Source organism: Protomyctophum parallelum (assembly GCF_964188405.1).
Source record: "Protomyctophum parallelum genome assembly, chromosome: 19".
Taxonomy (NCBI): domain Eukaryota; kingdom Metazoa; phylum Chordata; class Actinopteri; order Myctophiformes; family Myctophidae; genus Protomyctophum; species Protomyctophum parallelum.
The window spans coordinates 22,712,646-22,729,407 of record NC_139717.1 but is presented as its reverse complement, the minus strand read 5'-3'; the positions used below and the strand labels follow the sequence as shown (position 1 = coordinate 22,729,407).

Here is a 16,762-nt window from a genome sequence, read left to right as displayed (position 1 = left end):
GTTTTTTATGTAGGTTTTCAATGTAATGAGTCCCGGGATGCAGGGGTGGTCTTTTAGATGAGTCCCAGGGACATTTTATGAGTCCCACTTCACCGACGTTAGAAGTCATATTTAGCCATTTTTACAAATTGCAGCATTTAACTCCAGTTCCATATTATATGGTTATAATGTGGTTATATTCATGTAGAAAACAGAAGAAATGATTATTATAACTAAAGCATAATAACAAAATATACTAGAATAAAAAACAGTACAGTAGTACAGTAGTGCATCCCGTGGATGCAGAGGTCGTTGTTTAATTGTGTTCCTTAACTATAAACTGCGTTTTGGGATGCAAAATGCGCCCCATTTTAATCTCCGGATAATGATCAACATAACAATTCTTCTACATTATCTACCTTCTTGTAAATTAACTAAAGTCATACTGCAGATGTAAAAATGAAACCAAAATGGGTCGTCCATCTGGTAAAAAAGAAGTAATCTAATAAGGTCGACACCACCACCTGGAACCCCCTCGAGGACCACTGGTGGTTCTGCGGTACGACTAATTGAGAACCACTGCCAAAGAGTATCAAAGAATCACACTTGTGTTTTAAGTGAGGGGGTGCCTTTGTTTTTAGACTTTTGTACGTTGGCGAGGGGGTCCGTAGACTGTATCCATCCTGGCTCGTTTCTGGTACGAAACAAAATTTGTTACAAGATGTATTTATATCGGGGCCCCACGGCGTCTTATATACGTTGTTATTTAGTGCCTAACCCATTTTGGGCGGGAACCCCTTTTGGTGTTTTAAGCATTATGTTATGCTTTAGCTGTTGAAAAAAAAAACAGATCTACAAGCTCACAGGGGAACTACCCATAGATCCGAAGTCCCGTTAGTCCGAACATGCACTGCCCCCGTGCTTGCGGTTAGGTTTAGGTTTGCTCCCGTGCTTGCGGTTAGGGTTAGAGATAGGGATAGTAATTTCGGAACAATGAACCTTCTGACTAATGACACGGCACCGCTCATAGCGCAGCACTGAGTGCCGCACTATGAACTTGTAGGTCTGCTATTTTTGAAAATGAAATGTGAGCACAAATCTTTGAATATATATTCTTTCAGTGAATGTTTTCAACTCAAATCTTTGCTTCTAGAAACAACATATTTTCAGATGTGGGTCGGTAGCCAAATACATATAGTTTTTGGGGTCCTTGACATGAAATATTGAGCACCACTGATATAGAAACATCGTTATTCCAGAAAACCGATTTAGAAGTCCATAGACTTCACAGTGCCCTAAACAAACATCAAAGTCAATAGACAATAGACGTCAGAACTAAGGGCTCTAAACAAACCCCATAGCCTTGGCTGCCATATGTATGACGTAATCTTCAAACCCCAAGTATTTAAATGCTCAAGTAAAAGAACATTGGAAACATACTTGCCCCCATTCAGAACGGGAACCCCTTTTGGTGTTTTTAAGCATTACGTCATACTTTATAGCTATTGAAAAATAGCAGATCTACAAGCTCGTATGGCGCGGGCACTCTATGAGCTTGTAGGTCTGTTCTTTTTTGGAAAAATCTTGAAAATGCGGCGCAAATCGAATATATATGTAACGTCTTTAAGTCAAATATTTGCTTCTGGGGGGTCCTTGGAAGTTGGAACAACATATTTTCGGATGGGGGTGTCATATAATTTCTGGGGTCCTTGACAAGTTGACATAAAATAGTTAGAGAATACTTTAGCTATTGAAAAATAGCAGATCTACAAGCTCACGATTTTTCCAAAAATAGCAGACCTACAAGTTCATAGCGTGGCACTCAGTGCCGTTTCTATGTAATGTTCACGAAAAATCGTGAAAATGACATAGAAACAGTTTTTCAGAAAACTGTCACGATTTAGAAGACATTTTGTAGAATCTTTTCTCAGGTCTAAAATGGGTTAAATAACAGCACTTGTGTATAAACATTCTCAATTACGTTGCACCACCGCCGAACGCCAAAGGTCAACGCCAGGTGTTGAGTAATGATTGATTGATGCCAATGTTTTAACAGCCCTATCAAGAAGCCAATAACCCATTTAGGCCCAACGTTGAAATTATAAAAATAAAATGTATTTTTTCTGAAAAACCTCATGTTTCTGTATCAGTGGTTCTCAATATTTCATGTTAAGGACCGCAAAAAAATTATATGTAATATGCCGCCGACTCCCCCATCTGTAAATATGTTGTTCCAGGGACCAGGGACCAGGGACCACCCCCCCACCCCCTCCAGAAGCAAATATTTGAGTTAAAAACTGAAACTCTGAAAGAATATATATTCAAAGATTTGAGTCACATTTTCACTATTTTCCAAAAAATAGCAGACCTACAAGCTAAAGTATAACATAATGCTTTAAAACACCAAAAAGGGGGTTCCCGTCCAGAATGCAGGGATAAAGGAAGACCGGGCCCTGTTATCGCCTGAACAACGTTTTGCAGGAATCATTGAATCCATTCGTGTCCAAACAAGACTCCTAATACCTTTACGTTCCTCCCTTCCTCCTCCTGCTGGGTTACATTAGTGCAAACCATCACATTCTGAAGTGATTCTGGCTTTTAAAATCCATTTAGACCAGAGGACGATTTTTACAAATGGTCTTCTAAATCCTGAGTTTTCTATATCCGTGGTTCTCGAACTAACTTCATGTCAAGGAGCCCCAAAATTAAATGTAAATTGGTTTTGAGTTAAAACCGTGAAATAATGAAATAATATATATATATTCAAAGATTTGCACCACATTTTCAAGCTCGTAGATCTGCTATTTTTCAATAGCTAAAGTATAACATAATGCTTATAACACCAAAAAGGGGTTCCCGTCCTGAATGGGTTAAATCCGGGAGACAAAACATGTATGATCATCTACAGCTTTTTGTTACGTTTTCAGGGACGATAAAACAATAACTGATTAATGATTTATAAAAACCCATTTAAGACCTGAGACCAGATTCTACATGTGACTTACCAATCCTGACAGTTTTCAGAAAAAGCTCATGTTTCTATGTCAGCGGTGCTCAAACTATTTCATGTCAAGGACCCCTATAGACTTATATGCATTTGGCCGCCGACCCCCCCCCCCCCCCCAATCTGAAAACATGTTGTTCCAGGAAACACTATGAGTTAAAAACGTTCGCTATGTATATTCAAAGATTTGTGCCACATTTTTTAAGATTTATCAAAAAACAGCAGACCTACAAGCTCATAGCGTGGCACTCGGTGCCACGCTATGAGCGTGTAGATCTGCTATTTTTCAATAGTTAAAAGTTAGCTAAAGCTAAGGTGACACGGATGTGTTTCGGGTCTTAATGATTAAATTCTGCCGTAAAGGATTGGGTTGTGTGGTTTACATTGCCATGAATGTAACAAACAAAAAAAAGATAATAATCCAGGTAATTATTAGGGCCGGGACTAATTGCGATTAATTTAGATTAATTAACTACAGAAAAATTAATCGCGATTAACTACAGATAAATTAATCGCACCTTTTTTTTCACCGCGGAACGTTTCTCACTGGGCGCTTTTCTATAGTACTGAAAACTGGAAATAATAAAAAGTCACCCCATTTTGTGTTGCCTAGAACTGGAGGTCTGACAAAAAACAGTAACAATATGAAGTAAGTACAGCTTTGTGATGTCACTGAGATGTACTTGTTACTCATTGTTACTAAATTTATTTCAGACCTCCAGTTCTAGGCAACACAGAATGGGGTGACTTTTTATTATTATTTCCACAACAGGTATATTAATGACAGTAAAATGTTGAAAATGAGTGGTATCCTGTAGTCACTATTCATTGATTCACTGGGATACCAAAAAACATTAAAAAAAAAGGTTTCTCGCTGTTCTCGGGTTGAATATTGATATGCGATTAAAATGCGATTAATCTAGATTAATTAATCGCAAAGCCTCTGATTAATTAGATACATTTTTTTAATCGAGTCCCAGCTCTAGTAATTATGTAATTAAAGTTGTTACAGGCCTTGATAATACTGAAAGAGAGAAAATAATATGTATATAAGGTGGGCTCACCGCAATCAGAGGAGCTATCACTCCACTTCCTCAAAAACGGAACTATCACTTTGACACAACGTAAACAGAGCAGTTATAGCACGAGTCTTGCACGCACACACACACACACACACACACACACACGCTCGCACGCACGTACGCACACACACACACACACACACACACACACACACACACGTGTCTGTGTCTCTCTCTAGTCACAGTGCAGGGGCTGATAAGGGGAGCGAATATGCAGCGTGCGTTCATTCACCTCTGCAGCAACAGAGAGAGAGAGAGAGAGAGAGAGAGAGAGAGAGGGGGAGAGAGAGGAACGCTCTAAACTAGGACACAAAGCAAGGGCACCAAACCGCCAGGGAGCGTGTTCATGCTGCATTTATAGACTGTGTGAGTGGGGGGGGCTGATCTCCAGGCTCCTCCGTCCATGTGATTGTCCTACATCAGGGCTTCCAAAAAGTGGGCGCCGTGTCACCCTATAGGGTGCCCTTTTTTTTATATAAATTTAATCCCACGATTTTGCAACCCATTTCTTCACCCAGTGTCAATTATCTAAGCCCATTTAGACCGGATACTCTATTGTCACTGCTACTGAATTAGTTACATTTTTACTAGAAACAGACTGCATCATACCGACTGCGCCACCGTGCCCCGCCTAGCCTGGGGTCCACCTATGCTTTCTATGGCATAGGCGGCTCCCGGCAGGATCCGCCGGGAGAAACTAGACGCAGCTGCGCGACATGAAACTAATTAATTGGAGCGACAGAGAGAGAGAGAGAGAGAGAGAGAGAGAGAGAGAGTGTGAGTGTACGTGTGTGCATCAATTTAACAAAAGGTGCAGACGATCAGGAATCAGCAGAGCGTGATTGACGTTTGTGTTACTCTATGCCGAATTGAAGTGGACTTGACGCAGTAGTAAACAAGGAAGTAAACAAGGACCTACATAAACCATTCATTAATTCACCCATTTAGGCTTGACGTCAACATTTTAAAAATGTATTTTTTTAAATGTATTTATTTCTGAAAAAACTCTATATTTCATGTCAAAGACCCCAACTATTATATGTAATATGCCTCCGACCCCCATCTGAAAATATGTTGTTCCAGGGACCCCCCTCCCAGAAGCAAAGATTTTAGTTTAAAACTGAAACTCTGAAAGAATATATATTCAAAGATTTGAGGCACATTTTCACGATTTTTCAAAAATAGCAGACCTACAAGCTCGTAGCTGGCCACTCGGTGGCGCGCAATGAGCTTGTAGATCTGCTATTTATCAATAGCTACATTATAAGACATAATGTTTAAAACACCAAAAGGGGTTCCCACCCAAGTCCAGAGGTCCAGTGGTGCCTCAGAATACTATATTTAGAATGTATCGATGTCCCCACTTGAAACTGTACTTGGTGCATTATTTTTCAGCCTACAGTACACCAAGGCCCCCATTTTGTTTTACTATTTTAATAACTTTATAGTTAATAGTTTGACTAGTTGAACAATTTAAAAATGTTTTTCAAAATAGTAAAAAAAAAAAAAAAAAATGGCATAGAAGTTTACGGATAAGGGGCGACAAGTTTCAAGTCTCGTCACCAAGAAATAGCAAATCTACAAGCTCACAGTGCCAAGTATAACAGTTATTTTCAGTCTGTCCTAATGGAAACAAATATTCTAGCATAAGTGTTCATATCGTCGACTAAAACTAAGACGAAAAATGTTCGTCGACTACCTTTTTTCACTGACGAAAACTAAATGGAAACTAAATGAGAACTAAGCTATGAGGACTAAAACTAAGACTAAATATACTGACAATTCCTAAAATGTTAGGAAGGGACTAGTGGACAAGAGATCCAGTATAAGTCATTTGACACTTGGTTGCGTGCTGAAAATAGCCGATCTACAGATCAGCCATTACGATGGCATCAAGGCCCACCAAAATGCATTTTAGTCGACTAAACCAGCTGTAGATTTAGTCCACTAAAATCTTATGATATTTAGTCGACTAAAACTAGACTAACACTAAAACATTCCAGGTGACTAAAATGTGACTGAAACTAAATGAAAACTATTGGGAGTTGGTAAACTATAGCGGAGTTGGTATTAATTATCCTCTTAAACCCCAGGGGGGGAGGGAAAATCTAAAATATCGGAGATGGAACCTGAGACCTTGACCAGCCCCATTTAACCGCAAGCTCATACCTGCAAGCTCATACCTGCAAGCTTGAACTTTTAGGTCTGCTATTTTTGAAAAATTGTGAAAATGTCGCGCAAATATTTGAATATATTTTTTTTCAACGTTTGTAACTCAAATCTTTGCTTCTGGGGGGGTCCCGGGAACAACATATTTTCAGATGGGGGTCGGTGGCCAATTACATATAATTTTTTGGGTCCTTGACATGAAATATTGAGCACCACTGACATAGAAACATAGGTATTTCCTGGTAGGTCGATAAAACCAGCAGTACTAGAGGTCCTGGTAGACAGATAAAGCCAGCGGTACTAGAGGTCCTGGTAGGTAGATAAAACCAGCAGTACTAGAGGTCCTGGTAGGTAGATAAAACCAGCGGTACTAGAGGTCCTGGTAGGTAGATAAAACAAGCGGTACTAGAGGTCCTGGTAGGTAGATAAAACCAGCGGTACTAGAGGTTCTGGTAGGTAGATAAAACCAGCGGTACTAGAGGTCCTGGTAGGTAGATAAAACAAGCGGTACTAGAGGTCCTGGTAGGTAGATAAAACCAGTGGTACTAGAGGTCCTGGTAGGTAGATAAAGCCAGCGGTACTAGAGGTCCTGGTAGGTAGATAAAGCCAGCGGTACTAGAGGTCCTGGTAGGTAGATAAAACAAGCGGTACTAGAGGTTCTGGTAGGTAGATAAAGCCAGCGGTACTAGAGGTTCTGGTTGGTAGATAAAGCCAGCGGTACTAGAGGTTCTGGTAGGTACAGTAGATAAAGCCAGCGGTACTAGAGGTCCTGGTAGGTAGATAAAACAAGCGGTACTAGAAGTCCTGGTATAGGATAGTAAACCGGCAGTAATATACAGTATATCCATGGCTGTCATTATCTATACTAGACCAATAGCCCCTCTCGGAACCCTCCGTAAAGTTTCTGAAATGTGGATGTTACTTTACGTAGGGTCCCTATGCATTTATTCCATGCGTTATGGTACACTACACAGACGTACATACACTCGGTGCAGGCCGTGCTGCGGCCTTTTGGTGGTGGTGAGATGTTTCAAAAGAAGCATAAATCGGCTATAGGAGACAACGGAAACGTGAGAGAAATTGAATTTGGCGCAGAAGCGGTTAAGTATTTGTTTGACCGTTTTGGCTGCTCTGAAATGCTCTCCTCCTTCCTTCCTTGACTTCCCATTGTACCGCCTCCAGCACGGGGACTGGCTAGCTGCGCGTCCCTACGTTCCTGCCTCTGATCTGCTCTGTCGCAGCTAGCCAGTCCTGGTGCGGGAGGCGGTACAATGGGAAGTCAATAAGGAAGTCAAGGAAGGAAGGAAGAGAGAATTTCAGAGCAGTCAAAACGGTCAAACAAAGCCAAATTAAGTTTCTCTCACGTTTCCGTTGTCTCCTATAGCCGATTTATGCTTCTTTTGAAACATCTCACCACCACCAAAAGGCTGCAGCACTGCCTGCACGGAGGGTATGTACGTCTGTGTACCATAACGCGTGGAATAAATGCATAGGGACCCTACGTTAAGTAACATCCAAATGTCAGAAACTTTACGGAGGGTTCCGAGAGGGGCTAACTAGACCTGTACGTGCCCGTCAGCCACCGGCCTACTTGAGAACCTAATAATACCCGTTGTCAACTTGTCATAGCACCCGTTTTAACTGTCTGTGTCCCACATGGAGATGTCTGTATCTGCCTGTGTGTGAAGAGGGCAAACTGCCTGACTGTGAAAAGTGGACTGGTTAAGTAGGCTATTCAATTGTCAGGTGTGGGGTTGCCATGGCAATCAATTGGCTGATGCAGAGGCTGGAAATTGCACAGGTGAGGGGATTATTACCATTAGGCCCACTGGCAATGTGTGGTGAAAATGTGGTGCAAATCTTTGAATATATATTTTTAACTCAAATCTTTGAATATATATTTTTAACTCAAATCTTTGCTTCTGGGGGATGTGTCCCTGGAACTACATATTTTCAGATGGGGGTCGGCAGCCAAATAGATATTTTTGGGGGTCCTTGACATGAAAATGTATGAGAACCACCGACATAGAGACATGTTTTTTTCAAAGAAAACTGTCTAAATTGGTTAAATGGGGCTCCATTTTTCATGGTAGGGTTGGGATCTGGCATAGTGTTGATTTCCTCAGCTAAAACTATGACAGAAAATGGCCGTCGACGACCTTTTTTCAATGACGAAAACGAACAGACTAAAAACTAAGCTATTAGATGACAAAAACAATCTCGTCAACAAATAAAAACTAGACTACAATGTCTGGCTAGTGGACAAGAGATCCAGTAACAACTAAAAGACAAGTCCTTGTGCGCGGTTGCGTGCTGAAAATAGCAGATCTACAAGCTTGTAGATCGGCTATTTTCAGCACGCAACCAAGTGTAAAACCAGGCATTTATGACGCCCATCAAGGCACCGGCACAAAATGCATTTGTCTCAACAAAATCAACTGTAGATTTTAGTCGACCAAAAATCGTATGATATTACATTTCAGGTGATGACTAAAAACAAAGAAAAAAAAAGTGCTGTGACAAAAATCAACACTGAATTCCGGAACCGGCAGAACCGGAGGAGCCGGATCCAACATCATGGAGGAACCAGAATGGGTTCCATTCCATCACATTTAGGAAGTCCGTGGACCGGTTTTATCCGATCACAATGGACTTCCCGTCTAATTGCAATACCGGTTGTTCGAGGAAAATAAATAGTTAATTTTGACCTGAGATCAGATTCTAAAAATGTCTTATACATCCTGACAGTTTTCTGAAAAAGCTATGTTTCCATGTCAGTCATGTTTACCCCCCCCCCCCCCCCCCCCCCCCTCAGAAGAAGATTTCAGTTAAAAACGTTCGCTCTGAAAGAATATACATTGAAAGAATTGTGTCGCATTTTCACGTTTTTCAAAAATAGCAGACCTGCAAGCAGATCTACAAGCTATGAGCTTGTAGATCTGCGATTTTTCAATAGCTAAAGTATAACATAATGCTTAAAACACCAAAAGGAGGTTCCCGTTCAGAATGGGTCAAAGGGAGCTAAAGGACGCCAACCCTAGGCACAAGCCACAGACTCAGCACTGCACAGTCTGTGGGAAATAAACATTTGTGGGGGTTGCGGACACGTGTTTTTTGGGTTTGGTTTCCTACATTTCGTTTAAATATTTTTGTTTCAAAACATTTGCAATATTAGGGATGCTCCGATCAGGTTTTTTTGGGGGGGAACGATCCCGATCAAAACTGTTCCTGTGTGTGTGCGGAGGAAGGGGAGAATGTTTAGGCCCGTCACAAAAATGCAAAATGATGTTATGTTCCATAACTGATTGACATTTATACCACTTAAATGGTGTAAAAGATTGGTTTCTCCAGATAAGTGTCGATCACAAATAGGTTAAATTGCTCTTTCAACATCATTCCCAAAAAAGCACCATGGATTAAAAAACAAAATGCAACAATGATTTCCAGTTCATGAAGAAACCAAAAAGGTGGAAAAAAAAGACATTCCATGAATTAGTAAAACAAATCTTGAAAAAGTAGTGAAAATAGCCGATATACGACAAATCTCACAATGCGGCACGAAGCGACGTGTTGTGAGCTTGTAAGCAGTGTTGTTTTTGGCAGCAAAATTAGATTTTAGTTTTAGTCACATATTTTAGTCGTAATGGCTGATTTTATGCTTGCTGAAAATAGCCGATCGAAAAGCTCACAACGCGTCGCAGTGCGACGCGTAGTGAGCTTGCAGATTTACCGGTAGATTTACCAGTAGTCTTTATGTAGTTGTTGTCCGTGAATAAAGATAGTCGACGAACATTTCTTGTCATAGTGTTCATCATCATCATTTTTCGACCGCGGTCGAGATCATGGATTCCACAATGCTACGCCAGACTTCCCGGTCCTTCATTGCCACCCCCAGTTCCGGCCTACTGAAGCATGTGTCCCCTATAGCGATGACATCAGGGAACGACAGCTTTCTACCCCTGGTCTGCTTTGAGGCAGGACTCCAGAGAAGAAGGGAAGATATAACCTCATCGTCAGTTCTGTAGCAGTGGCCGGCAAACTGTGTTCTTCTGGATCGGACCAGTGAAGAAACACGGGGAAGGTTGCCGTATATTAGATTAGTCGATGGGTGGCTCTTCCAAGACAGATTTTGCACTCATTAGAAGGCGCGTGGGTGTAAGTGGCATCCAACAGATTCTCTCGTTTCTTTCTTTCATAGTGTCGACGAAAACAACACTGCGAACAGAGACATAAATCTAGTGCACCAAACACAAAGTTCTGAACTTGCTAGCGATGAGAGATTAATCGGCAAACACACGGTATCGGGCAATTCTAGTTGGTTATTTGATTAAATCGACATCGGCCCGAATAATCAGACAAACGAGCCCAAAGCAACAGAACAGCTCAACAGGCTCACAATAAATATACGGTATTGAAGTTAAATATGACTTGCCTAAGCCTGCAGTGCCGATATACAGTACACTGTTACATGTATATTTCAGAATAGACAAAATTATTATATATATATATTTTTTTTTAATACAGAATGAGATCATATCTACATCGGTAATATCGGTTTATCGGTAGGGATGCACAATTAATCGGTAGCATAATCGGAATAGGCCATATCGGTATCGGAAGGGTCTCAAAATAATACAGATTATTGTAATGAACCCATTCTGACCTGAGATCAGATTCTAAAAATGTCTTCTACATCCTGACAGTTTTCTGAAAAAGCTATGTTTCTATGTCAGTCGTTCTTCGACTTTTCAAAAATAGCAGACCTACAAGCTCGTAGCGCGCCACTTGGTGGCGCGCTATGAGCTTGTAGATCTACTATTTTTCAATATCTAAAGCATAGCATAATGCTAACACCAAAAGGGGTTCCCGCCCAAAATGGGTTAATGTAAAAGAAATCATCAATGAGTTCAATATAAATCAAAAGTGTCTAGTACCTCTAGTCTACAAAACAAAAGCCACATTCTTTCTACATTTCTTCTCCTTCAGTAGTCATTCAGTTGAGCAGAGATTAAAATAGGGTGCATTTTGCATCCCAAAACGCAGTTTATAGTTAAGGGATGCAATGAAACAACGACCTCTGCATCCACGGGATGCACTACTGTACTGTTATTCTAGTTTATTTCGCTAGCTTTTGTTATAATAATAATTTATTCTCCTGTTGTCTACATGAATATAATCACATTATAACCATATAAAATGGGAATTAAATGCTGCAATTTGTAGAAAAAAAAGGGGGAAAAAAGGGCAAAATATGACTCCTAACGTCGTTGAAGTGGGTCTCATAAAATGTCCCTGGGACTCATCTAAAATTCCTGCATCCCGGGACTCATTACATTGAAAACCTATTTACATCACTGGTTGAGAAACCAGACACTTGGAAATGCATTATAGGCTATTTATTGAGTGATTGAATACTTTAGTAACAGGCTTTGGGCCAATAAGCCCCTATTGTGGTCCTCTGTATAATATCGGAATCGGTCAGAATCGGTATCGGCAGATATGACCCTGCAAATAATCGGTCATAATTTCACACCCCTGTGTTATCGGCCATAACAGCAGTTAATGTCTCATCGGCCACATGATCCCTAGACCTTTTCGTTCCATGTTGTTGATAAATCAAATACGTGACACTATTCAGTATTTAAGTCTGACGTCATTTTGTAGTGCTACGTTACGTGTGGCACCAGCTCCCGTCCGCTTCGCATTGTAAATAGAATATCTAAACGCGAGAATCTTTTTACAATGACGTTATTTTTTTCAGAAAGGAAGCCATTGATGGTTAAAATGGGTCTTAAATGCTTCCAACTCGAGTAGAATTATTAATGTTTTGTACAAGTGTCCATGACAACAAAAATATATGATGTGGAGACAATAAAGACTATTATTATTATCATTATTATTGAAGGTAAAATAATATCAGTAAAATATTTCGTGCAGTATGTTGAATCTTGTTTGCATTAATGAGGATTTAGTTGACAATAAAATGCAATGGCGATAGTATTCCATGTGGGGCAGACGGCCTGTCACAGCCAGATTTGGGAGAGCAGCGCAGCTTTGTTGTTGCGAGGAAAGTGGTAAAATTAGACTTTCGTGGTTGTTTTCGTCTCAGATTTAGTGAACTCATGGGCATTGGGCATGCTTAACCCCTTTTGGTGTTTTAAAGCATTATGTTATACTTTAGCTATTGAAAAATAGCAGATCTACAAGCTCATAGCGCGGCACAGATTGCCGTGCTACGAGCTTGTAGGTCTGCTATTTTTGGAGAAAAAAAAACGTGAAAATGTGCCTCAAATCTTTCAAAGAGTTTCAGTTTTTAACTCAAATATTTGCTTCTGGAGGGTCCCTGGAACAACATATTTTCAGATGGGGTTGGCGGCCAATTACAGACCATTTTTGGGGTCCTTGACATGAAATATTGAGAACCACTGGCACTGATACTGAAACATGAGGTTTTTCAGGGAAAAAAGGCATTTTAAAAAGACCTTTTTTAAATTTCGACATAATTTCGGCCTAAATGGGTTAATGAAAATTCACCAGCACCTTATTATGCCATGTAGCCCGTTACATATAGGCAGCAGGAATGTACCCACAATGCAACACGGGACAATACAACAACAACACGCAAACACAACCACTGGACAATGCATGGACATGCAACAACACACATACATGCCATGCACACGTACAACACAGTACACAGCAGACTGACTTTGCACATTATTAAAACAAACATCCATTCAGACCAAACTATAGACCGGGCGGGTTCCTAAAACGTTTTAGCTTGTTGTTGTGACCCCAAAAAGAAGGATTTGACGTCTCTCCCTGCCGGGACCCAAACTGAGTTAAAGTAGCCGATCCTGGGGAGAGCAACGGACTGACCTCGGTTCCGTTCCCCTCCATCAGTCAGGTTTACTGTATACCAGGATTACCCTAGTACTGCATGTTATTTGGCGAGGGTACACTAGGAGGACAGTGGTTCCCAAACTTTTTCATGTCAAGGACCCCCAAATGGACACTCATTAGCCCGCGGACCCCCCCATTTGAAAAGATATTCCAGGGACCCCCCCCCCCCATAAGAGAAGACTTTTACGGCTCTAACAGCGATGCATATTAGTCTACAGTCTGACCCCCATTTAATGGTATTTCTATCTCTGGGACCCCTGATTTATATTGTGAAAAAGCAATGTTCATTTAATTCCGAGAGTTTCAGAGTTACAGACCCATAAGGGTCCATTTGGTTCCTAACTATCATTTAGCATGGGGACCCCCTGGATTTACTCCGTCAAGGACCCCCTGGGTGTCCCCGGACCCCACTTTGGGAACCATTGCCCTAGGGGACACGGGGAGAACACGCAAACGCCACACACACACACACACACACACACACACACACACACACACACTGCACGGAATCTCTTGACAGAAAGTAGCTCATAACAGGTGTTACACAGGTCTATGGCGGACCCTCACTTCACACAAGTGTGATTTTTTATGAAACAAATACTTTGCGGACAGAAAGAGGATTAGTCCAGCTTTCCGTACAGCTGCAATGTTGGTGAGTTAAGCATGGTTTAATGTGCAATCTGATAGCTCTTTTCTGTTTGGGTGTAATGGGCTGTCAATGTTGCAACTCTAACATTTAACATAGTATTGCAAATTGCAGTAGACATCCATCCAGACAGGATTATACCAGTTGTTCTCAAACCCTTTCAGGTCAAGGTCAAGGTCAAGGACCCCCAAAAATGATACGTATGAGGCCTTCTTGGACCCCCATTTCAAAACGTGTTTTTGTTGGACCTCTATATTGGTAGAGGTGTTCATTCTGATCAATCGGCCGATTCTCACTTCACCGTAATCGGCAATTCACCCCATCTGGAGAAACCAAATCTTTTATACCATTTAAGTGGTATAAAAGTCAATCAGATATATAGTATAATATCGTTTTTGTTTGTGACAGGCCTAAACATCCTCCTCTTCCTCCCCTTGACATAATATTGAACTGATATTAAATGGGGGGGGGGTCCAAGGGCCAGACATGGAGAAGCCTGTGCACTAAACAGGTGGTGAGGGGCTTCGATGGACCAGAGGTTCGTCGTGAATCAGAAGAAAGCTTGTAGGCCTAGAGCAACATTTTGCTCCTCAATCTTTTTGTCAGTTCAATAAGGAGCCCCATAACACTGGGAGCACACAAGTGTAACCAAATGGACCCGTAACGATCTCAGCTAGACCCCCTGGTTGATTGATTGAGGGGGGGCTTTAAATGGACCCTTACAGTATACTGTAACTTATTTTGTTCATGTTGCATGGGCGCCCCGATGCCCCAAATACAGAAAAGGTATAGCCAAGGGGTCCCGAAAGGGGCGAGGAGGGTCCCCCTTTGAAAATGAGTTGCTGCATCTCAAAAGGGGGCCATAATCCAGTGGTTCCCAAACCTTTTCATGTCAAGGAGCCCCAAAATGACACTCATTAGCCCACGGACCCCCATTTAAAAAGGTATGCCAGGGACCCCCATGAAAGAATATTGTTACAGCTCTAGCAGTGATTCTCGACCATATTTTCATTTCAAGGACCCCCAGTTTGACGTCAATTAGTCTACAGTCCCCCATTTAATGGCATTTCTATCTCTGGGACCCCCAATTTATATTGTCAAATCAAAGTTAAGTTAACTCTTGAGTCTGAGAGTGTACAAATGGTGTACACTCTCAGAGTTACAGACCCAAAAGAGTCCATTTGATTCCTAACTATAATTTAGCTGGTGGACCCCCTGGAACTCCCTCAAGCCAAGGACCCCTATAGTGGGAACCACTGCTACAATTCCTTCAAAATCCCAAATATCCCAAAAATCTGAAACAACAATAATAACAAAATGAACAATCTCTCACCCCACTCCAGGAAGTCTTGGACGTGCTTCTCCCTCTTCATGGGGGAGTTGGAGCACTCGTTGAACAGACAGATGAGCAGGTCCAACAGAGTCTCCACGCTCAGGCAGCTGGGGTTCTCCTGCGTGCCTCCCAGGAGCAGAGACTCCAACTTCTTCAGGCGGACCTTGGCTGACATCTTGTCAACTTTATATATTTTTTTATTTTATTTAATAAGATCCCAAAGCTACGTTTTCGTTGACGTGCAGTCCGTACAGGGGGTGTTCCAAAAAAAAGAAGAAAAGGAAAAAAAACACACAATACCTCAAAAAAAAAGAAGAAAACACTGTATAAATCACCACGTCAGTGAGTCAGAGGACCTTTCTAACAAGTCCTACTGGCTTCACAACCCAGCCTTCTACAAACCAGCGATCGATCCCCACCAACCACAGCCACACAGTACACAACTTTATACTGCTGTGTTAGTTAGCCTAGCCGCAGTTAGGCTAGCTGCTGGCTTCCTATTTAATCCATGGAGGAAAAAAATCTGCGATCCCTCCCGTCCATCCTCCACCGTTTGCTAGCCGATCTGATTTATTTCCACGGTTATTCTAGTCAGCGATCGAGGCCTCGACTGCTGATTCTGTCCCGTTGTTGGTCTTTGAATCCCGAGGATCACAGATCTGGACGTGGTGGTGTGGGCTGATGATCCCAGGTTGTTGGTGGAGCCACCATGGGATTATCATTCTTCTTTCCCTCCCCACACACACAGCCCAGTCCAGTGAGATCAGATGTCCACCATCACGTCCATCATCGCCCTCCTCATCCTCCTCGTCATGCTTAGAAAGTCAACGTTAGAAAGTGTCCACAATGTCCCCTGTCCTTTTCGTCCCGAAACACAAAGAAAAGCAGCAGTCAGGAGGAATTCGGGAGTGGCAGCAGTACTGTGTGTGTGTGTGTGTGTGTGTGTGTGTGTGTGTGTGGTGGTGGTGTTTTTTTTTTTTTTTTTTTTTTTTTTTTGCCGGTGTGGTTGGAACGGAGCTAGCAGCAGCAGGAATAATATGGAGGATCTATCCTGACCTGCTTGCTTGCTGCTGCCGGGCGAGTCAACATACACAACACACACACCAGCAGCACGCTGCTTCCGCTGTGCGCGACTGGGTTCAGCACAATAAAAGCGATTGTTTGAGCGTATAGCGCTTCATTGGGTCGTCCACTCAAGTCTTTTGTATTGCGTTGTGCTTGAAAATGTACTGTAAATCTGTAATTCTGCAAACTGTTAATAAATACTTCAATCAATGAATGAATAAAAAAAAGCTGGATGCCAGCTGAAAAGTGCCATCTTGGTTTACTGAAATAAATTGTAAAAACAAAAGTAGGCTACCCCACTTTCTGTCTGTCTGTCTGTCTGTCTGTCTGTCTGGTTGATGGATTTAAATTTGCATTCACAGTTTTTAGAATGGGTAGGCTATAGGCTACGAAAGTGAAGGCCAATACAAGAACTGCTACGAGGATTAATAAACAAAAACATGCAGAAAGAGCACTAAAACTTATTTACATCAGGGTCCTCAGCATCCTCCATCATTCATTCATTCATCCATCCATCCATCCATTCATCCATTCATCCATTCATCCATCCATTCATCCATCCATTCATCCATTCATCCATC

General features: G+C 41.6%; 1 protein-coding gene across 1 annotated transcript in view; it reads right to left on the bottom strand.

Moving 5' to 3' along the window:
* The window catches only part of cdc42bpb (CDC42 binding protein kinase beta (DMPK-like)), an 87,760-nt gene extending 71,583 nt beyond the window's left edge, over nucleotides 1-16,177 (bottom strand). Inside the window, 1 exon segment of the mRNA XM_083790010.1 lies at nucleotides 15,117-16,177. Coding sequence (XP_083646136.1) covers nucleotides 15,117-15,291 — 175 coding nt within the window. The 5' untranslated portion in view covers nucleotides 15,292-16,177.
* Nucleotides 16,178-16,762: the final 585 nt, after the last annotated feature.